General features: G+C 38.3%; 2 protein-coding genes across 2 annotated transcripts; both read left to right on the forward strand.

Annotated features, from left to right (window-relative positions):
* Positions 1-3,702: 3,702 nt before the first annotated feature.
* grapa (GRB2 related adaptor protein a) lies at positions 3,703-13,070 on the forward strand. The gene is made up of 5 exons (XM_060857069.1): positions 3,703-4,106; positions 4,309-4,406; positions 4,614-4,733; positions 11,562-11,730; positions 12,305-13,070. Exons 1-5 carry the CDS (start codon positions 4,029-4,031, stop codon positions 12,482-12,484), a joined length of 645 nt encoding a protein of 214 aa, XP_060713052.1. The 5' UTR covers positions 3,703-4,028; the 3' UTR covers positions 12,485-13,070.
* An 879-nt stretch (positions 13,071-13,949) lies between these two features.
* Positions 13,950-24,643, forward strand: fam83ga (family with sequence similarity 83 member Ga). The gene is made up of 5 exons (XM_060896861.1): positions 13,950-14,545; positions 15,827-15,994; positions 18,401-18,525; positions 19,639-21,808; positions 22,006-24,643. Exons 1-5 carry the CDS (start codon positions 14,087-14,089, stop codon positions 22,504-22,506), a joined length of 3,423 nt encoding a protein of 1,140 aa, XP_060752844.1. The 5' UTR covers positions 13,950-14,086; the 3' UTR covers positions 22,507-24,643.
* Positions 24,644-25,001: the final 358 nt, after the last annotated feature.

The following is a 25,001-nucleotide window of genomic DNA, read 5'->3' on the forward strand; positions in this document are numbered from 1 at the left end:
AAATTTTGTATGTTTCATTTGAATGCATGAAGCAAACAGTTAAAATGTACACAGACCTTGGGTTTGGTCTTTAAGCTCACCTCTGTCCAAGATGCAACAAACTTCAAAATGTATCGTCTCTATTTCTCCTGTTTGTAGCTGGGATGGAAATGCAGCAGAGGTTTACTGAAGTATTAACTTAACCTGACCCTTGGCGTGACCCTTGATTGAACGCTTGACATATGTCTAGTTACAGGGTTACTGTTACAAAATGACTGACCAGTAGAGGGCTGCATCACACAAAATACATATAAATTAGCCTGTAAGGGTAACGTCCAAGATCCCAACCAGTCTGCATTTAAAGCAGCTCATTCCACAGAGACAGCCCTTTTGGTTGTCTCTGAGAAAAAAAACATGCTGCTAGACCAGCCAAACAGTCATCCATCCTCATCCTCCATGACCTTCCAGGAGCGTTTGATACGGTCAACCACTAGATTCCCCTATCCACCCTCAGGAGTCTTGGGATTTGCGGATCAGTGTGGGAATGGTTTGCTTCCTACCTTGAAGGACGCTCATATCAGGTAAGATAGAGGGGAGTGACTTCTGCTCCACGCAGACTCTTCAATGGTTTCCCACAGGGCTCAGTACTTGGTCCTCTTCTTTTCTCCCTGTATACTCACTCTCTTGGTGAAGTTATTTCCCCACATGGGTTCTCTTACCACTGCTATGCTGATGATACACAACTCATCTTCTCTTTTCAACCCTCAGATTCCACAGCTTCTGATCGAATCTCAGCATGTCCGACAGAAATATCATCATGGATGACGGCTCATCGGTCAAAGCTCAATCCTAGCAAAACTGAACTGCTGATCACCCCAGGTGATTCATCCCCAGGTCATGATCTTGCAATATCCCTGCATAACGATCTGATCTTCCCTTCAGTCACAGCTCACAACCTTGTGGTAACTATGGACAATCAACTGTCCTTTTCCTCTCATGATGCTAATGTGACACGCTCATGTCGGTTCCTTCCTGCCTAAGTTCTCGCATACCACCCTGCTGCTGTGATCCCTCCAATGGTTTCCGGTAGCTGCACACATCAAATTCAAAACACTGATGCTGGCCTACAAAGCCAAAAATGGATCAGCTCCCTCTTACCTCAAAGCCCTCATCACTCCTCGCACTGCACCTCACACCCTCAGAGCTACCAACACTGCTCGACTGGTTCCACCATCTCTCAGGGTACGAGGTAAGCATGCAACAAGACTCTTTTCTGTTCTGGCACCAAGGTGTTGGAATGAACCTCCCCTAAGGGGTCTGGACAGCTGAGTCACTGGCTATTTTCAAGCAACGGTCGTTGACCTACTTATTCATGAAACACTTCAACTAGCACTTCCTTGTGTGTCTCATGTCACTCACAAAACAGGTAACTAGATGGCTAGATAATACTTGGCTATGCAGCACTATTTCTCTATTTTACTATTTCACTATTTCTCTGTCTATACGTGTGATACAATTTTTCTTATATGCTCTGTCTGAATCATAGGCCAGAAAAATGTCATAGGCCAGTTGTACTGTTAATTTAAAAGATCAGTTTTTTAAACACTGCAACAGCACTCCAGAGAACGTCGAACAATACATCTACAGATGTTAAATCCAGAGTAGATCACATTTGTTTAACCTGGCCTTTTCATAATAATATTTTATTCTACTGTCATACATCTCCAGGCTGTCCACATGTGACTGCAGGTTGTTTTAATGATTTAGTTTTGTTTAAACATTCAACGTACTTTATATTTTTGAAGTCAGATAATGAAAATATACATTTACATAACAATGATCTCACTCTTACATTACAATGATCTCTGTGTACTTTCCCCTGCACAGCCTGAGCACTCCACAGGCCACATAAAACACAGTCATTTGCAGCTGCTTCTTAGCAAAGCATCTCATCTCAACTAAACCTATATCACACATACTGTGCATAGGTCCACCTCATGTTACCCCCTACCTCTGCTCACTGCTGTTTTCTCTTGCGTTGCTTTGTTGTGGTTTTAAAGAGGTTGTTTGGAGGAACGGCAAATGTAACTGAATTGTTTTTTTAACTCCGAACTGACGGTTAAATTGAAGGATTTAGTTTCTTCTTTCCATCATGACCACTAGCTACACTATGTGGCCAAAAGTTTGTGGACACCAGTTTCTTACTCAAACTGTTGCTATAACAGATGTACAGGATGACATTGTATGATGTGATTTCCTCGCTTAACATCAGTGCCTGACCTCACTAAAATCTAGAGGAAAGATTTCACACTCCCAGAAGAGTGAGAGCGTACTAAATTTGTAACGAGATATTCACCAATGTACATATGGGCATGACTGTCATGTGTAACCGTAACTGCATCTATCATGTACTGTATTAATGTACTCAAATAAATCTAGACAGTAATACAATTTTACATAGTCCAGGATCAAGTGTCTTAAGACTCAAACCAAATGCTTGACTTAGGACACAGACCCCAACTCTGTCATGAAAAAATTCATGTTCCAACAGCATTTAATCAATGAGCAGAATGTATATGATACAAAAATCAGCGCATTATTAACCACTTGTCATGCTGTAATCTACTGTGATACCATGTCCACCTAATATGTTGTTATTTATATGAATAAGATCAAGCAGCACTGCAGTATCCTTTTCTTTGTATTCAGGAAGTGATTTTTTGCAGTACAGACCATGGTGTTATTTTTACAACACATCCTCTCTTGGCCTGATAGAAATGTGGTTCACCATGACGCATGTGCGATTGTCGAGCTTCAGTACCACAGCATGCGGTTGGAAAACAAAAAGTGATGGACAGATACAGAGAATCTAACAAGAATGACAACTTAGAGTTAGCACATACTTCACTGGCTCAGGTTGCGTGGGCAATGAAATACGTACTATAGAAGACTCACATTCTGTCTATTTTTAGACTTAATCCATGCTGTGCAGTGTTGAAGGCTACTGAAAGATAAGGAAATCTAACCTAGAATCCGAGTTTACTATTAAAGTCTTTTTTGAGTCAAATAAAAATGAAGAATTTTTCCATTTTACTCCCTGGATTACCAGAGACAGGATCAGAGTATATGTGAATTGTGTTTTAAGTCACACACACACACACACACACACACACACACACACACACACACACACACACACACACACACACACACACATAGTTTGTCAGGTATTGTGTAATGCAGGCCTTCCCTTCTCCCATGACTTGACGACTACATTTCTAACAAAGCAGGAAAAGAAAGAGAAGCACTGAGCCTTATAGCCGTTTTGGTGCAAAGTCAATCCCAAGGGTCCTAAGAACTCTTTTATTCGTGTCTTACTCCATGGGGAAGCGACCAACTTTAAAATCTTCAAACCTATTTTATCCATTGTATTGTATGTATTTTGATAGAAGGTACAAAATCTGTATACTAGTGGAGAGCATCAACAAGAAAGCATAAATGATTTAAAAAAAACTAGGTTATTACATTAATATCATATATAATATAGAATTTTGGATATTAAAATGATTTCAGCAATGCATACGGGTTGTGAATCATTACCACCTCTCTGAATGAGGAATTTATGTAGTGGACCTGTAGACTTGTCTTTCTTCCTCCTCCCCTATTTTTGTTAGTGTTCCTTTTTTGTGTGTTACTGTGTTTCTTGTGTGAGAATGCAACAACAGGAACTGCCACCCCCTCTCTACCTCCTACTCTCTCTCTCTCTCTCTCTCTCTCTCTCTCTCTCTCTCTCTCTCTCTCTCTCTCTCACTCTCTCACTCACTCCCCTCCTCTTTAGTTCTTTCTTTCACACTCACACTCATTGGTGGATTGCCAGCCTCAAAGAACCGACCAGCACGCCGTCTGTGCTTTACCGTGATGTATTCAACGATTTCTGCTCTGTAGCTTCTGTTTTCAGTGCAGTTCTATTCAGTGTGTCAGGCTGGCACATCCTCTCTCTGCTGCTCAACTGTAGATCGCTTCATAGCTCTTGCACGGGGGTCGAAGCGATGGAAGCTGTAGCTATCTACGACTTTCGTGCCACAGAAAGCGATGAACTCACCTTCCAGAAGGATGACATACTTAAGGTAATGAATCATGAGAACTCACCCAGACCTTACATGACTTGCTTTAGTTAATTTAAAATTAAGATAAACCTTTAGTACCTAAATTGTTTTGTACATAGAACAGTACTGATAAAGGTTTCTGTCAGATAATAGAGTTTAATGTTGAGGAGGTTTGCTGATGGAGAAGAGAAGCTGAGCTTACTGATTCTTTCTTTTATGCCAGATCACCAATATGGAAGATGATCCAAACTGGTACACGGCAGAGTTAATGGGAAGGAAGGGATATGTCCCCAAAAACTACATCAGTTTGAATCCAAACACGTACGTATCAATGCGTCTTAATCTAAGACTTCTATGCATTTCTATAATCTTCCTCAGAGAGTAATCCTTAGGCAGATAAAACTGCTGAGATCAGAGGCAATAGAGGTAAATGCTGATTTACCCGAATGGCAGGCAGCACTGAGCCTGTTCTTGCGTCTGTTATCAGGCCACAGTGAGAGTATGACTCTGCTGTTCTGCTGTTCGCAGGTGGTTTGCAGGCCGGATTTCCAGGCATGTATCTGAGGGACGACTGCGACAGCGGGAATGCGGTGCCTTCTTGGTACGAGAGAGCGAAAGCGCACCTGGGGAGTTCTCCATGTCTGTCAGGTGGGTTAGCTATCTGTACTGTTGTACTTCTAACATTGTGACGTGGACTATCACATTATTTGTCATTGTTGTAGTTTGTGAGCATAAAGTGAATTTGGACAGACTCATGTGAGTATTGGCTCTGGCATTACAATCAGAAAAAGCTTAATATTATTACCTGTCACAGCTCATTAACTAGTAGTCGCAGGTGGATGGTTTGGGTTCAATCATGAATAATGAAAGGCTTACTGCATGAAATAATCAGCATTACAGTCTTGTGCATGGCTGGCCGCAGGTGTGACATTTCCGGTTCTTGTTAGCATGAGAATAGGAGGATGCTCAGTGCATCAGTGAAAGCAGAATTGGCAGCTGGGGTGTAGAGATAAATTATGGTGAAAGTCAGTAGTTTCTCTGCTCTCGATTTGTGGTGGGCAGTCATGTGAGGCTTTAGCACACCAATCACATCATGGACAAAATGGAGAAAATGTTTGTGATCATGAAAAGAGCATTTCGCCCAATAGAAATGTGTCTGACTGGCTCCAGTGATGAGCATACAAGGTATTAGTCAAAGGGGAAATATTTGGTGAAAAAGTCCATATTGTACATGAATGAATCTCTTAAAATGAAGAGTTAGAATTAGTCAGTCTGTGGGATTAGCACAAGCACATACACAGATTTTGTGTTAACCAAAAGTTGGTGAAAAAGGTTTACAGTGTAAAAGAATGATGTTTTAGAATGTAACAGCTAGAGTTTTAGCAACATAAACACAATCAGAAACTGAACAGCACAAGCCACAGCGTTAGGGTTAGGGTTAGGGTGTGCTTTATACATTCACAGGAACCTCCACAGTGTGAAAAAAAAAAGACCTAGCTCTTATATAAAAGTTTTTGTCTTTTCTTTCTTTTCAAACACAGAGGATTTATGTGGCAACATTTTTTCTCATAGAGTTGAAGGTGTTAGACAAGCCTTTTATTTAATATGGTTGTATTCTGTAATTAATCCAATCATGGTTGTTGACATAAGGTAGTTAAGCCAGGCTTTAGGATTGTGCAGTGTGAAGCGTCAGATTACGAATATCCAGGATTATTTATTAACCCAGGTATGAGCAGTGTGAAATATCAAACAAGATAACCCAGTATTCTGTTTACCCAGAGTTTACAATCACCTAGGGGAACTATATGGCCAAATGTAGATGGACATCTGACCATCACACCCAAATGTGTCTCTTCCTCAAACTATTTAAAAAAGTTTGAATAACATCATTGCATATTATGCCATTGTATGCGCTAGTTTTCAAGTTTTGCCTTCATTGGAACTCAAACACTGTTCCAGCATGATAAGGAACCTGTGCACAAAGCACAGAGCTCCATGAAGACATGGTTTGTGAAGGTTGGCGTGTGTCCTGCAGTCAGCCCTGAGTCTGACTTAACCCCACTGAACACATTTGAGAATGATGGCTGCACACCAGGCCTCCTCGTTTGCTGTCAATACATGACCACACTAAAAGATTTGTGAGTGAATAGACAAATCCCTAGAGCCACGATACAAAATCTAGTGGAAAGCCTTCCCAGTGAAAGCTGTTATAACAACAATGGTGGAACAACTCGTTTTTTTCAGAATTTCAGGCGTTCACATCCTTTTGGCTATTTAGTCTATTTCAGTCCTGGCTAATGAACACTTGTTGTTGTTTTTTTAAATGTACTACATTCTGTCCAAACATTAATTACTATAATCCTGTTCACTTGCCATCTTTTATCATTGTTTCCACGAAAGACTAAGTGACAAAATGCTTATTAAAGGCAAAGTGATGATTAAAGCTCAATGGTCAAACCCAAGTAACAATAATAAAAAATCACATTTTAAAGTTTCTGTGAACTTAGAGCCGTCTGCTGAGTCTGGTCAGACTCTTAGACAGCACTCTGTATGTCACATGGCTGACTGGAGGCACACTATATGCTGATGAGGCAGTTATGAAATGAGTGTTTTCCTGTGAAAAACTGTCTCAAGAATGTATTTGGAATTCAATCACATCACAATTGTACTGATAAACACTCATGGCATATTTTGGGAGTATACTGAAGTTGTTGAATCCTGAGGCATATCATCAACTTCGGAATTATTGGCACCCTTGATAAAGAAAGGGTGAAGAATATGCTATAAATAGTATGCGGATAATTATATCCTACAGCAAAACCTCTAAATGACGGCAATTTTATTTTAAAAACAATTTTATAAAAATGTATTGAGCTTCAGAAATCTGCCGGACATTGTAAAAATACAAAAAAAAATAAAATACAGGCCCATATAACGTGCCCATATCCACTTTTAAGGTAATGGTTGAAAAGTTTGCTTTGCGTATTTTTGCTTTTGCTTTTTCTACTCACAGTGAATTGCTTGTTCGCAAAGGCAAACATTTCTCCAAGCAGAGAAATCTTAGATTGTCAATTTGCGAAAGTTTCCAAAACTTAAAATGAGATGCTAACTTTATGCCAACATTCGATTTGTATGTCAGATTAAACCGTTTTATTTCTACACACATTCAGGCTTTGAGATTATGGAAGCATGATATCATGGACTTCATGAAGATGTTCAATAAAAAACTAGTTGAATAAATAAAAAAAAAAACTTATTAAACATGTTTATTAAAATAGTTTGCTAAAACATTTCTTAAAATTTTCTTAAAATAAAATTGCCTCCATTTGTTATCTTTCTCTATGTTTAATATTAAAGCAAATGAACTACATTGACACAATATAATCCAAAATATTTGGACCCATTATTATCTGACTGCATCAGTCAAAACCACTACACAGTTTCTCTCTATAATTGTCAAAATACCATTGCAGTATTAAAGACAGTGAAGGTGATAGAAATCAGTCAACACAGGATTTTGAGATTTTACAAACTCAGCAATATTCAGAGAAGCTCGCAATTTTTTTTAAATTGCCACAGACGATTGTGACACGTCAACACAACAGACATTCAGCCAAAGCCCACACCGGTACACATGAACATGAGCACAACTATCATAGAAAGTAATTAAATGTGTTTCCCCAGTAGGAGTTTAAAAGAAGTATAAAAAAAAACACAAAATACACAAAAAACAATTATGAAAAACACAAATATTTTAGCCACAACGATCAAAAACTCCATGAAATCCAGAAGGGACTAAGAAGATCATAATGCCTTTTATACATTTTCAGCACAATATTTTAATAAATAAAATGTCTATCAGTGGCATTAACAGTTTTTTAGATTAAATAAAGCACTGGTATTTGTTATTGAAGTATTTGTTTCTGTTCTATTTATTTGTTTCATTCGTTAATCTGGCCTCGTTTCATTCTCAGTCTCTTCTCATAAGTAAGAGCATCCGAGGACTTAAGAATGTAAGTAGTGCCTGTCACATGTATATATAAGATGCTAATTATCTATCTTATTTTCAGAAAAGACGGAGTGACAATTCGCTAGACTGCTACAATAAAGAACACTTTCTGAAGTGAAATCAAATAATCAAATCATTTTTATTTTTATCATTTATTGTACAATTCAGCATTGAGATAGTAAATACTAAAATATTGAATTCACCAAAGAAGATGATGAATAATACAGACATCTTTCACTGCCACTCAGTTATTTAATTAGAAAGAACACTGTGTAGAAAAGAACAGAAATAAATCGACCTCAAAATTAATAGTGACTATGATGTAATTAGCTATAAAATGACAAAATGTTATTTTTTAACCTGTTAACCGCAGATGATGACGGATGCTATTTTATAATTGTAAATAGATACCATTGCATGCAAGTCTGTGGGTTTAAACCACTGTGGGTTTAAAGTCAAGCAAACTACAATATGAATATTTTAACACAAAACTTTTTTATGCTCACTCCAGTAAAACAACTAGATGAGGAACATACGTTAGTTGGAAAACTACAAAAAGAGGAAACTATATGATAATTTGACATAATGGTCTGGTCATGTACTGTAAAAGCTAAGTTGTGCAATCTGGGAAATCCCAGATTTTATTCCCCTGTTCTGTGAGTCAAAAGTGAGTCAAAAGAAACATCACAAAACTTTGCATTTTACTTCTCCTTGGATCACAGGCCTTCTTAGACTTGTCTTAACCCACCCAATATTATCATGGTTTATATTCATTTCAGTTTTAGGAAAGTGATCCATCTTATTACTGGTCACATACATTTTTTTTGCACAGGAATCAGAAAAAGAATTTTTTATAGAAAATTATACGGTGGATATAAATAAAAGTTTACACACCACTATTGAATAGAAGGGGTTTTATGCTGAAAAACACATCATTTAAAATCTTTTTCAACCTCTAATGCCATACAACAAGCAGGAGTAAAAAACATACAGAAATGTTTTTAAAAAATTAAAAACGTACAATAGCCTGCTTGCACGTAATAAATAATTAATAATACATAAATACAGCACTTAATCTTTTTAGTTAGACCTATCACTGTAATGAACACGGACGCAGGATAAAAGGGACCCAGATGCAGGATAGACAAACACCAACGGGGTTTAATAACCAAAAGACACGAAACACAACACAAACTAACAGGACAAAACAACAGTAGATTCCGCACTGCACCAGGCAACGTGGCTTAACTAAATACTACTAACAATCAAGACACATGAGGGACAGGTGTGCAGACAGGGAGGAGCAGACGAAGGCAGGGCAGACATGTGACAGAGAACATAAACAGATGGCCAAAACACATGGCCAGAGTCCGAGCTGAGTCCTGACAATCTCATCCTGATTTGGCAAAAAGTTTTACATTCTTTTTTTTCCAAAGATGCACCAGATCTATAAAATATTGAGTAGATCTTCTGTACACAGCCTTCTTCAGGTTATCTCATCCCCTTTCAGTCATTCTAGTCATTGACTTGGATTTGTCATCTTCAGCTGTCTAACAGAGGACTGTAAGTTTTGTGGCAAAATAGATTGGTATGTAGCACTAATCATAATGACCTCTATCATGACCTGTACCCGTCCCTGCTGAATAAAAGTAGCCCCGTAGCATGATGCTGCCACCACCATGCTTTATTGTGAGTATGGTGTCCTTTGAGTGACACGCTGTCTTGTTTTTGCACCAAAACTTTTTTTTTAGAATTATTCCCAAAAACTTTAATCTTTTCAGATGTCAAACCATTTGATTTGGAGTGATTTAGTTGAGCATGGATTTTTTTTTGTCATGAGAACAGTCATCTGTCTTGACCTCCCACCCTATAGCTTAGACATGTGGAGAAAAATAAGATTGATGTCCCATGCAGGGATTGGCCAGTACCTGCCAGATTTTCCTGCAGATCCGTTAATGTTGCTGCACAGTAGGTCTCTTGGCAGCCTCCCTGATTAGTTTTTTTATCCCGTCCTTTCATCTATTTTGGAAGGACGGTCTGTTCTCGGTGATGTCACCATGGTGCCCCATTTTTTTTTCACTTTTTGATGATGACCTTCACAGTGATCTATGGTATCTAATGTTAATCTAATGATTTGGAAAACTTTTTGTGCCCCTCTCCTGATCCTTACCTTTTGACAATGAGATCTCATACATGCTTTAGCAGTTGAATGAAACCAAGATCCTAAAGAAACAGCTGATCTTTATATGGAGTTAATCAGAGTTTTTTTGATGACAGGTGTATGACAATTACTTTTGCACATACGTTTGAATGTGATTGGTTAATTCTGGACATACTTATAAATAGGGTCTGTACACATTTTGTTATTCTTTATATTCCCTAAGATATTTAGCTTGTTTTTCAATTGAATTTTATTGGTTGCTATATCACATTAAAGGTGTACACATATTACATAATCGATCTTGGTTTCTTTCTGTCATTTTCTTTTGTATCGCAGTAACTTGCAAATTTACCTTGGTTGTGTAGATAATGCCCCCATTGCAGAGAGACAACTGGGCAGGTTGAGTTCAGGGAAAACATCGATGGTTACTGAAAAACACGGTCCAATGTGTAAGCAATCATTAAAATACTGTAATGAGCAGGTATTACTATGTTATTTATATGGGAATCAAATAATAGAGAAGCATCTAAGTATATACCAAGGGTCTTGGTAGGTTTTGCCCCAAGCCTGGGAAAATTCAAGGCAGCTTGAGGTGAAGGTAGAAGATGCTGAAATAGTATACGCTCAAGGCTTCCTGAGATACACAAAGTAATCTTGCTGAATAATAAATAAAAGAATTAGTGTCCTGTATTATCAATGTACTACATTATAATATTATGTAAACTGGTATCAGTGTGACTAAAAAGCCTCTTATTTATTCAGGGAGAAAAGTGAATATATTTGACCCTCACAACTTCACAAAGGGGAAGTGACTCATGTTCAAACTTTGCTGTAAATTATTCTAACTGATTGAATCCTATTTCCCCATTTGGCCCCGTGTGTATTATAATTTTGAATGACTATTTTATTCATTCATTCATTCATCTTCTACCGCTTATCCGAACTACCTCGGGTCACGGGGAGCCTGTGCCTATCTCAGGCGTCATTGGGCATCAAGGCAGGATTGACTATTTTAATATTATCGTATATTACTGTTGTTCTTTTATTCACCAGACCATATTTGTGTTTGCAGCATTCCTGAGTAGCAATGTGTGTGTGTATGTGTGTGTGTGTGTGTGTGTGTGTGTGTGTGTGTGTGTGTGTGTGTGTGTGTGTGTGTGTGTGTGTGTGTGTGTGTTGTTTATTAGGAAAAGAGTTGATTGCTAATACTCAGATGTAGTACCAAAGCACATTCAGTGACTTTTTTGGTCAAAGAATGCAAAAAAATGTTCACTCTAAATAGAACTTTGTTCTTTCCACACCACAGCTATGGTGATCATGTGCAACACTTTAAGGTTCTGAAGGACAGAGAGGGACAGTACTTTATCTGGGATGAGGTCTTTTCGTCTCTCAACCAGTTGGTGGAATTCTACAAAAGCAACAGTATTGCTAAAGAAAGGACAGTCTTTCTCCGAGAGGCAGAACGCTCACAAAGGGTAAGCTAAAGGCTTGAGGCTTGAAGTTTTATGATATGTGTATCAAAATCCACAAGAACCACACCTAAGTTTATTCTGGATAATCTTATCTACCTTAAACAGTTTCGACCTCATTTTGAAAGCTAATAACTGTTTTAGGAATGATTACACCAAGCAGGATGATTTACATAAAAAACTTGTGGTCACATATACAGTAATGTATGACTGTTATAAATAATGTGTGGATATGTGCAATTTCAATGAAATAAACGCAATATGTGTTGTGCAAAATCTGGATAAGGTAGTGGGTGTTGTATAGACAAGTCTAGAAGAGTCCAAATTTTATGTGCTCTCTTGGTTGGTTAGATTTAAGCCAAAGAGTCTCCTGTATTTTGTTGTATTACAGTATGAAAAGTTATAAATTTCCAAAGATTCAAACTGAGATGTTCGTTATCAATTCATCACCAAGTTCCTATGTTTAGTCAGTAAGACGGATTTATCTTATTAAATTAGATATGATTTATCTTATTAAATCAGGATGACACAACTCTTGCTTAAACACAAGGAGTATTTACACATATCTTTTATCCACCAGCGGCCACATCATGCCCATGCGTTGGTAGACTTCATCCCCAAGCACAACTCACAGCTACAGTTCCTGCGTGGTGATGTCATTGACCTGCTCGACTGCTCAGACCCACAGTGTTGGAAGGGACGATGCAATGGGCGTGTTGGCCTCTTCCCTAAAGAGTATGTCAAGCTCATTTACCACTGACCACAGCAGAGCCTCATGCAGGAGGTCACACGTGGTCCTTTATGTCCAGCGTGTCTGATCTGATCTACCATCTGATATACCTAATTCAACTTATTAGTTATTAAATAGACTTTTAACCATGAAATAATTGAAAGTCACGTGGACTGCTCCAGACAAACATACCAAAAGGTATAATGTTGTGTCTGTGGAAAAATACATGTCTTCCCTGATGAGCGGTGAACAGGAACACAGAAAGAACTGTATAATCCTTTTCATGTAGCCTACAGTATAAACATGTAATGATTATAGACACTAAGAGTCTCTTTTTGGGCTTCCCAGAGAGGAAAGAAGAAACACCACTAAACAATAAAAAAGGTTCAAAAAGGTTCAAACCTAAATGCATTAAGACCACAGGGTCAAATGCAACATTTTTGCTGCACTTTTTTGTAAACTTTTTTTTGCCACAGTTCGTTAATTGCAGAGTGTGTTTGTGGTATTTTTATATACTGTGTGTCTATTTGTCTGTTGTTGCTGATATTTACATATATCTTATACATAAATCGGATGTGATTATTGCAGTAACGAAGGGGGAAATAAATATGTATTAATGATAATACAACTGTGTCAGTCTTTTGTAGAGTTTACTTTATATGAAATTGTGTAAGACAAACCAGAAGCTACAGGTCAACATTCAACGACATTTCTGAATACTGTATCTGAATTTAAAAGAAAGTGTGCGCACATTTTTTGGCACAACAACCCCATGTTTCTACAAACCAGGCCACAGTGATGACTTTACAGATTCCTCTGCATAGTGTGAATGCATGAGTCACGTGACCGTGCTTGCCAGAGGTTACCTGTCCATGTTGCCAGTCTAATCAACAAATCCTCCTACCACATGTGTGGATTATACAAAATATTTACGTACATAGATTCTCTTCACTATTCACATCCAGACATTTAAAGACGAGTATGAACCAGTCATTCCTGTTGTAGTTTTAATTGTGGTTGTAAATATTGCTAACATAATATTGTTGAATGATAAATATAGACTAAAGAATAAATATTCTTGATATTAACATTGAAACATTCAATTTTAGATGTATTGACTATATGACCAAAGGTTTGTGTACACCTCATCATCTCACAAGTTGGAAGCACAGAATTGTATAGAACTAAGAGGTTCAAGACTGTCACTGCAGATCTCAAGTGCACTAAGCGAGCTCCCTGACGGCATGATATGAGAAGGGTGGAATAAAGAACTCGAGTGTCCTGCACAGAACCTTGACCTCAACCACACTGAACACCAGACCTCCTCACCCAACATCAGTGACTTCCCACAAGCGTGCAAATGGGAATACATCTAAATGCACATGTGGTTAGGGTGGTCAGTTGTCTACAATACTTTTCCAAAAAAAACATTGTGTTTACCAATCTGGCAACACTCTGATAACAGTTGTGTACATAACAGTTGTGTAGAGTTATGTGAAAGAACGCGTTATTCCGCCTCTCCATCAGCAGGTTATTAACACACAACCAATGTGAGCAGATACACTTAAGAATAATGACTTGAACCTATTGGGAAACCTTTGGCACGGTGATATTTTGGAGAGGTTTTTAGTGATGGCTCTGTCTCAGATTCAGTGTCTAAATGAGCACCATGTTAATTTACGCACGAACGAGTCCAAGCCGGAGTTCCTGTACAGTGAGGCGCAGAGGCTGGCGCTGGAGAGGCTGCTAGATGGAGGTCCGGACAGCTTTCAGGAGTTCATTAGGATCAACCGGATTCGGTCATTTTTGTCCGACCCGGAGCTCGCTCAGCTGTACGCCTCCGTGGAACCCTACTGTCCGGATTTACCCGTTTACGCAGCCGGTTTGGACGGGGACGGTACCGGGACGCACGTGTCCCTCCAGTACTGGCCGGAGCGCTCTGATGACTCTCTCCCGCACCTGGAGCTCGGCTGGCCTCAGCGCGCGAGCTACCGTGGAGTGACCCGCGTCGCCGTGCACGCGCACCCGCCTTTAGAAGGTGAGGAGCATATTAAAGAGGTCATCAGGAAAACCATAGCACGTGCACAAAAGGTGAGAAAGTGGGATATTATTCTTAGCAACGTTATTAATGTACGTTAATGAGCTCAGTAGTAATAATATAAAAAAAAGTCTCCTAGATGGATAGATAGATAGATAGATAGATAGATAGATAGATAGATAGATAGATAGATAGATAGAACTTTATTGTCACTGCATAGTACAGTTACACAGCAACGAAATGCAGTTTGGCATCTACCAGAAGTGCAAAGAGAAGCAATTGTGCAAATAGACAAGTGCAGATAAATATGTAGCATATGTACAGCATGTAATATATATAGATATATATGTAAACATATGTACAGTGAATAAATATAAAGGCTATAGCAGTGCAGAGATGTGTGGACATTGTTAAAAAGTACAAGTAAATGGTTCTGAGGCTATGGCATTGAAAAAAAACGTGCAGACACTGTTGTAAAGGAACAACAAATAGATGGTTATATATATGTATGTATGTATGTGTATATATATATATTTATACATGAATGTGAAATATTAGGCAGAATGTACAGTAAGGTATATAGATACATGTAATGCACAATATGTGTAGAGAATGAGGAGTATAAAAAATACAATATGTAATATGTACATTGTATGTATAATTGTACAGAAGTTATATACAGTATTTTTTACAGTGGTCTAAAGGTGTAGTGTAGAGTTCAGTAGTGTGATGGTGGATGGAAAAAAGCTGTCCCGAACCTAGGGAGTCAATCTCAATGATTATTGATTATGATCGCTATTCATCCTTCATCCTGATTCACCTGTTAGTAGTAGTAGTAAAAGTAGTAGTATAGAAGTAATGGAATTTATTCATTTTATTTATTTAAATATTAAAAAAACAGTTCTAATGTTAACACTCACATTCTCACACAGTATGATTTATATTAAGTAAGTCAAATTGCTGAGAATAGTAAGAAAAAACAATCTGAAGCTCATTCCCAGGTTAGAATGAACCCAAGTTACAGAAAAATGAAACTAAATGACGTATGTTAAATTCTATCAAGCCATATTCACAACTTTTATGAATGTAGTGATGGCCTGCAAGACAAAGTCCAGAGGTCATAGTCAATCACATGCAGTTAGTAAGTCTGAGTGTAGATAAAGGTTTCAGTATTTATTAATATGACAAACAAAGTGTTACTAACTGCTTCAGAATATAGTGATAATCTCGTAATAGGAAGTGAGATTTGAAGAGGGTTTACAGAATAATCTTCCTCTGGTTAAAGTTTTGTGATCACCGAATTTGGTAAATAATAAAATGCAATCCATTTACAGGTCATTGCTGTGGTCATGGATTTCTTTACAGATGTGGACATCTTTAACGATCTCTTGCACGCGAGCTTCAAGCGTAATGTAGCTGTATACATCATACTGGATGTTACTGGGGTTCCACACTTTCTGAAAATGTGTGAGAGTGCCTCAATGCACACAGGACACCTCAAGGTATGTCCTGTATTTTTTAATTTAGCGATGAAGGCAGCAATAATAATATATAATCTGTGAATCAAATCACTTTAACATTGTCTGTAGTCCAGTGGGTTTGATTCTCAAACAGGGAACCAACTCAGCCACGTGTCACTGCACTCACAGCGCCGGTCTCACACCCATAGAAATGGGAGGGTTGTGTCAGGAAGGGCATCTCGTGTAAAAACCTGTGTCAAATCAAATATGTGGATCAGATGGTCCACTGGGGCGACAACTAATGAGAGCAGCTGAAAAAAGAAGAGCAACAGCTCTAACAATGTCAGAGAAGTGTGACACAAAAGCTCCCTAGTTGAATCTTTAGTTAAATGATTTTCAGACCGGTCTGAGGTAGAGTGTATCTGAGATGTCACTTCATACCTCTCATGTCATACAGATACAAAACACAGCTGATCACAGATTAACATGCTGAAGCTCATCAAGGACATTCCAGAGAATCAGATATGAGTTGCTGAGAAGAAGATTGGAGGAATATGCGCACGTGTCGTACATGCACAAACAAAAAATTCTGACCTCATTGTTTTAAAGATTCTATCTGGCATTTTGGTGGGAAAATGAGTTAAGTGATTTTTTATTTTTTTTTTGTGAAGATGCCATGCAGGCTGAAAAATCAGGATGAACAAAAACAAAGCTAACTTTGACCAGGCCAATATATAGGAAAAGTTCAATCAGTACAAAAAATACAGTCTTTAGCAAAGCTAATATTGTGGCTAACATCCAGTAAACCTTAGCAATACATAATACTGACTTGAGCTAGTTACATGCAGTGTGCTATATAAAGTGAACTTTCCAGTATGACTGGGAACTGAAATTTGGCTTGAAGCGCTAAGAAAAGCCTGTGAGATTGCACAGAAATATGTAGTGCATGTTGTGTATATTGTAATATTTATAAAATATTTTAAGGACAAACATATTTGATCGTAATGTGGTTTTAGTAGGCTAATTTGAGTTTGTAAATATGATTATGTAAAATGTTGAAACCTTAATGTACCAGATCTCAAAACAGCTCTTCATCCAGATAGATTCCTTTAATACTTACTGTAAAAATCAGTCTTACTCTAAGAAAAGCTGTTGTATTTTCTGTAAAGTTCAAGCAGGAAAATAAGGATGCGGGGTGTAATGCGACTAAAGCATGACGTTAAAATCCACGTACAATCTGCAGTTGTGACAGACCATTGTACTAATGTAATACACCTTAATTTCTCCTTTTCTCAGAAGTTGTCATGTCACTGTTAGGACTCAGCCCGGACTTTGGCCACGTGCATCTGATTACGTTTCTCGTCACGTGTCTGCCCTGCCTTCGTCTGCTCCTCCCTGTCGTCACACCTGATCCTTATTGTGTCATTGTCTTTTTGTATTTAACCTCGTGCAGCGCGGCATCTACTGTGGTTTGTCCTGTTTCTAGTCTGCATCATGTTTCGTGTTTTCTGTTATTAAACCCTGTTTATTTTAGCTATCCTGCGTTTGGGTCCGCTCTGTTCCGTGTACATTACAGTCACCCTCTTAAAAGTCATAATTCCGGAGAACCATAATAAAATCTGAGCTGTTACACTTACATACAAGGTCAAAAACACAAGAAAACAGTTAGTGGTGTTAACAGAAATCTAACGACTGATGAAAAATTGACTTCAGAAAGAAGCTTTTATATATAAAACAGATATTGTATGAAATATTGTTAGAACATATTATGGATTTAAGGTTGTTTAACAAAACAAATGCAGAAGTAACGTTTTTATAAGACACTCTTTTTCTGTTTTTTTATCTATCAAAGGACAAAATTCAGAGAGTTATAATGCTTTCAGTTCGCTACTGTATACCAAAATTACATAAAAACCTCTAAGCAAGTTTACATATCTGCCCCCAGGGTCTTGAAAAAAAAATTCCATTCATTATTTACATTATTTAGTGATATCTTCGTTATGACACTTTCACCTGTAAACTACATAACACATAATCACTCATGGTGCATCTCAAACAGCTCCCTATCTACCTAGACTGTGAATTAGTATATTGTGTATATTGTGTACCGGCACTGGTAGGGTCCCAGTCTTACTTCACATTGGGACACTGATGACTCGATTTCCTACATTAAAGATAACAAGCTTTTAACACTTGTAGAAAAAGTTGGCTAAGAATTCATCCACCATTTTTTTCAAGCTGAAAGGCTTCAGAAAATACGACATCACTTTCGCTCGCTGGTTTCTGCAGTGCACTGAGGGATTTTTTTGGTCCCGAACATTCCAGTGCAATGGAGATTTTTGTGATTGAAAAAAGAGAGATAGCCGTTAAAAAGGGTCGACCCCATGATCACTGTTGAACTAGCAAGCTGTTTAATGTTGTTGTTTATTTTGTTCTGGAACGCTTTAGAACTTGAGAGTGCGGAGTATCAGAGGAACTGGCTTTTTCACTCACTCATCCAAGAAAGTATATGGGAGCCAAAGTCAGAAATTCATGTTTGTTGATGGAGACAAAGCCGTTTCAGGATCCTACAGGTTAGACAGTTCACAAATTACTATTCTTGCTTTGCTTTGCTTCGCTTTGTTTTGTTTTGTTTTGTTTTGTTTTGTTTTGTTTTGTTTTGTTTTGTTTTGTTTTGTTTTGTTTTGTTTTAAATACTAAAGTGATAATAGTACAAGTCCTGTTTTGGGATTTGTTTTACTTTTTATAGTGGCTTGCAAAAGTATTTAAATCCCTTCGAATTGTTTAAATAACAATATTTGTCAAGATTATTGGTCAGCAATTAGGGAATTCTATAAGTAAGTTATAGTTATTTTTTACCCTTTTTACCGGTACACTGGTTTTCAAAATCAACTTATTGAACATACAGTATTCAATCAGTATTAACAAATGAATTATTTTATGGCTGCAAGTCTGATCTAAAATTAGTCAGGACAGTGTTGGTTTAAATGGGTAGACAATATTTTTGATATGTTTATATTAATATATTGCCCTAATAGGCTAGCTCAAAACAGAAATACTTGGAAATACAGAGAGCATGAAATACATATGAGTCAGTAACCAACACTGTGGATTCAAACATGACAAAGAAATTCAATGCTGAACAAGTAAAGGAAAAGTGGAAATTCCATTTTTGGCCTTAGGGAAAAAAGAATTTTAGAACATGAATAGAAATAGGAAGAGGATGGACATTACAGGAAATGTGTTGGATCAAAAGTGAGGAGGTGCATTCTGCTTCCCAAGCAGTAGTTTGGTGGAGTGAAGATGCATCCGACTTCAAGAGTTCTGAATAACAGAGGACTATATGGGAGGGTGGAAGCATGGGCTTGACTCAGTGAAGATGTGTTATTTTGGTGTGATGAGACCACGATCTCATCTGCACTGCCATATTGACTTTAACAAATACGTTAAGGGAATATTTTCCTATAATTTAAAATATACTGTCTTCAATTATTTGTTTAAGGCTGATTCAGACATTTAAGGGGGTTGAAACCTTTTGCAAAACACCGAATTTCCTGATCAGTTCAATTTCATGGATTGGTTTGAGCCAATCATAGTATTCATAAATATTGGTCACTTTATATTGTGTGTTTTCATCAAGGCACCATGTGTAATCAGGGTGTTTTTTATTGTTGTTCTTTTTTCAGTTTCACGTGGACTGCCTCGAGATTAGACAGGAGCATCGTTACTGTGCTCACAGGCCAGGCTGTGGACTTGTTTGACCATCTGTTCCAAGACCTGTATATGATGTCTAATGCCATTGATTTGAACACGATTAATCTTGAGAAAGAGCAAAAGCTAGAACCCATCTCTAAAGCAGAACCTGCTCTGGAGCCCACAAACACCCTAGCCCTCAAACTCATCAACCCCAAATATGCTCTAGTCTCTGGCAATGCTGCTGTCAGCAGCAATCATATGACTTCTGAGACATACACAGCCAAGAGTAACAGCATTAAACAAATGAAGGAAGTGTCAGAAGGTCCATACATTCACCCTGGACTGCTCCACCTAGAAAAAGCTAACATGTTTGACTACCTGCCAGTTTGGCCTGAACCAGATCCACCAAGTGATGTTATTGGCTTCATTAATATAAGGGACTATAATAAACCCCTACAAGCTCACCTCACACATTCAGAGATTTTTGAGGTCAGTCAAGCCATCCGATTTAAAGACCCGATCCACAGGCCACAAGAGTCTCTGTCTGAGAAATTTTGTCCAAGCACCACCTCTCAAAATGCTGCTTCACCTAATGAGCAGCCCCAAAATAAACTGGAGGGAAAGAACAAGCAGTGCAATTATCCTCAGCAGATTCTTCCACCTAGCGGTCTGAAAAAACAGGTTGTGGGTCTGTCCTCTATTCCAAATCTTACACCAGCTGAGAGTAGCAAGCAGGATGAGAAAAATTCACCTGTGGTGGATGTTATGGAAAAGCATGTCTTTTCCCAACAGAGAGAAAAATTGGATGCTGAGAATATCTGCACTAGTGCTGACCCACGTAAAGATTCTCAAATATCACAGAATCCAGCAATTGAGAATATAACACCATTTGGCAGTGTTAGATGTAATACAGTAGCAACTACGTCAGACAAAATAATCTGTGAGAATATTGCGGAAACCAACAGTAATAAAGATTTCCAAGACGATCGGTGGAACATACATAAACTCATAGAACCAGATGAACATAAAACAGATCATGTAGACTGCACAGTACATAAAGGAAAGAGCATCTATTCTGACTCCAGGTCTTCTTTTTCATCAGAGGAGTACTTCGATTGCAGGGAGAGTGTGAGTGTTAATTCTGAGAATGTAGGGATGTTTAACAGGATCCAAGCTGTCTTCAGGTTCCCAGACGAGCCAAACAATGCCGCAGAATCCTTGTCCTCATTAATGTCTGGCTCATGTAAAAATACATCAATCCATGAGGCTCTAAAAGAAACAGAAGATTCTAACCTTAAGTGTCCATCACCAGAAGAGCGTAATGTCCAACACATAACCGGGGTGACAGTCGATTTAGAGTTTACGTCAATGAATGGAGGAAAAAGTTTGTCTGAATCTGTTTCTATTGTCAAAAAACATCTAATACAGGAAACAGATTGTAGCTCAGAGCAAGGAACTGACAGCAAACTTCTACACCAATTTCAGTCTGATACACAAGTAGCACCTGATAAAAATACAGAATGTCTACAGAGGTGTGAATCGTATTCAGCAGTAAATCATATATTTGACACGCAACCCGTAGAAAATAACAACAGCGCTGAATCACAGCTATTAGTAAACATGTTGTTGCTGAAGGATAACGTAGCTGCACCTTATGTGACAGTGCAGAAAACAGCAGAGGCACAGTGCATCGTGTTTTCCGACACGAGATTAAAGCCAGAAATTGACTCAGGATTCAATTACACATATAACCTCAAATCAGTGCTTGATGACACACACTCGACACCACAATCAAAACCAGCATCTCTAAACACTGGTTTACAGAAAGGAAATACCCCAAGTACTGAAAGAATTCATAAAGAAGATTGCAAAATGTCTTTTCAAATAAAACCATTGATCGCAGGGGAGTCAACCACTGTGCAGGCCGTAGAGGACAAAGACACGGACAACTCCATTTCAGAACCAAAGGACAGTCCAACAGCCCGAACTATGGATAAAGAAAAGCAGCTAAGCCCAAAGATACTGACTGGCTTTAAGGTTGTACACTTCAGTGTTGATATCTATCCTCTGAAAAGGAAGACATTAGAACATCTGTGTGTGCAGCAAGAAAGTAAGAAGCAGCCTGAGGTAAAACCCAAGATGGAGAGAAATATCCGGATGGTAAGGATTCCTTTCCACATCCGTGTCTAACAAAACAAATATTACTTTTTCATTAATTGCAGGGTTTATAATTTTGTAATTTTTAATAAGAAGCATTCACAACTAACAAGAAACTAACAAACAAGTAAAAAAAAAGTTAACTCTATTGGGTTTTTGTGAAATAACTTGGTGAAATTGAATTATGTTACTGTTTGCAGCCACATCGGGTCTCGCCTCAACCCAAACCTTTTCCAGCACATGAAGTCAAACTCAGTTCAACCAAAGCATCTGTTACCAAACTCCACAGCAGAAATAATCTTACTCCACCTGCCGTATCTACACCAGGAGTTCAAAATAATCTACCTGGAAGGCTGTGGGGTGAAAGCAGGGTTACTAATGATCTTCATGCAACTCCTGCCAAGCTTCCTAGGAGACACACGGTTCCCATTAGGTCAAACCAAACTCGGCTCAGAGCCGTGCAGACAGATCTGTCAGCAGACCATCGCTGTTCTTCTCAAAAACAGCCTCGGGCTCAACAGGATAGAATGAGGTTCAACCAATTACATCAGTCAAGCTTCAGGCAGCGTTCGGCGTCAACCACAGAAGAAAGGTCTACTTTTAGAGGAACATTGTTTCCAAGAACCTTGAAAGAGGGAATTACTGACTCCACTTCTCAAACGAATCAGAAAAAAACTATTAAAGTAAAAGATAAAAAGTGAAAACGTTGCAGAGGGCTTCTAAAATGTGTTCTTCAGAGAGAGAGAGAGAGAGAGAGAGAGAGAGAGAATATACCAGGTGAAGATACTTACCAAGGGTTGGATATATTATCAGGCAGCAAGTGTGTCGGAAGCAGGAAACACAGGAATGCGTAAGGATAAGTGTGACTTTGACAAGAGCCGCCTCTGCCTTGTGTGTGTGTGTGGAGTTTGCATGTTCTCCCTGTGCCTCGGGGGTTTCCTCCGGGTACTCCGGTTTCCTCCCCCGGTCCAAAGACATGCATGGTAGGTTGATTGGAAAATCTCTGGAAAATTGTCCGTAGTGTGTGATTGCGTGAGTGAATGAGAGTGTGTGTGTGTGCCCTGCGATGGGTTGGCACTCCATCCAGGGTGTATCCTGCCTTGATGCCCGATGACGCCTGAGGCTCCCCGTGACCCGGGAATAGTTCGGATAAGCGGTAGAAAATGAGTGAGTGAGTGAGTATCTGGTTATTAATGGTCCAAGGTTGCCTGGTCTGATGAATTACATTTTCTTTCACATCATGTGAATGTCTTGTTGTGTGTCTGGGGAAGAGATGGCTCTATTATGTACTATGGGAAGAAGACAAGCCAAACCTTAAGTGGGAAACCTTAAGTCCTGGCATTTATGTGGAGGTTGTTTTGACACCAACCATCTACCTAAAGATTGTTACAAAGCAAGTACTCACCTTTGTGGATGTTCCCTAATGGCAGTGTTTTCTTTCAGCAGTATAATGCTTCCTGCCATGTTTGAGGAACATGAGTTCAAGGATGATGACTTGGTCTCTAAATTCCCCAAACCACAGTCTGATCAAGCCTCACCTTGTAATTTGGAGATTTTGCTGCTAACATTTCAATGCCAGATACCACAAGACACCTTCAGAGTTCTTGTAGAGTCCATGACTTGTTAGCTCAGAGCTGTTTTGGTGACACCTACATAATATTAGGCAGAAGGTTTTCAATGTTACAGTTGATTAGTTTAAGTCTTATTTTAAGTGTGAGACATGAGAAAACTAACGACGTTCATTGCTTCATGTTTGCCTCAGTGAACTCATCGTAGAATCTTTTCCTCCATCTCTGATGCAGCAGGTTTTTACAGTAATTCCTGGACAGCTGGTGATTCGGAAGATTTAAGAAAAAACAAGTGATTTACTAGCCTCAACATAATTTTGATAAATGTGATTAAGATTAGTAGCAACGGGGAAAGATGATTTTGTTGTTGTTGTTGTTGTATTTAACAGCCCTTGGTGTTAAAAGCTTAAATATTCCATAAGTTTGAAATGATGCAGTTTATAATATACAGGAAAAAACTTTAACAGTATTTGTTTACAACAGTCCCTTATTTATATCTTTATTATTTACTTACAAACTTAATTTAACACATGAAAAGGTTTAAGGTTCGCAATGCTCTATGTCTTAAATGGGAAAGCAAGGTAAGAGGTAATGAGCTCACACTGAATGCCTGTTTATTGTCTAAAAAGCACCACTTACAATATTGAGCACTTGGTGGATCACATTCTGATGCATTGAAATCCACATCATAAATGCAGTTTTTAAAAAAAGACTCAGACTCAGAGTCTTTGCGCTGACCATGCAGTTCTCCAAGCAGTGGAAAATGCTAGAAGTCTAAAGAGGCTTCATGTTTTCAGGCTGTTTTAAGAAGTATTTATTGAGACATGCTCTCAGTATAGCCTTCACAATCTGTTTATGCTTATGCAGTAAGTGAATGTGTTATATCAGTGTCAGGAGGCAAACTGTAGCTGTACAGAAAGGGTAAAGGTGTGTTTCTTAGCATGGAAGATTCAGAATGACACACAAGGAACTGTATAAGAAACAGGCATGCAACAAACAAGAAGACGAGTAAGAACAAACAAAAAGAAACAGTGCGTGCGATATTAATTTTTCAACTTTTTCAGTAAGTTGCAGAGCATGATTACTTTACTGACCGATTCTTGTGAAGTTACTAAAAATAAAATGTATAAAAAATAAAAATAAAATGGGAAGATTCTCAATAAATAAGAAGACACAGACGAGACCATTGTTATTAAGTTTTGAGGGAGATGTGCTTTTAAAACTCGCTTATTAAGTGCTTTTTTGTTTAAATAAAGACAGTCGAAATGTGTTCTTCCCTCTTTCTTTCTGTCTATGAGGAAGAGGAATAAATACCAAAAAAACGATGGTACTTCCTCATGAAACTCGGTACAAGTGCAGGCCACTCTGCATAAAGTGTAACACATGTAGGTCTTCACTTAAAGGGGATTTTTGCATACAGATGAGACAAGGCTTAAATAGAGAGCTTATGTTTGCAAATTGAAAAACAAAATGATCATGTGTTCAATTTTATAACACAGAGTGTAATAGCTACACCCAGGCCTAGTTTCTATTGTTGTTAGAAATTTGTAGAGATACCCTGCTACACCTTCACCAAAACATAACAGCACAATATGTGGATATGGCACCAGTCCCACAATTATATCAGC

Source organism: Tachysurus vachellii, chromosome 21 (genome assembly GCF_030014155.1).
Source record: "Tachysurus vachellii isolate PV-2020 chromosome 21, HZAU_Pvac_v1, whole genome shotgun sequence".
Lineage (NCBI taxonomy): Eukaryota > Metazoa > Chordata > Actinopteri > Siluriformes > Bagridae > Tachysurus > Tachysurus vachellii.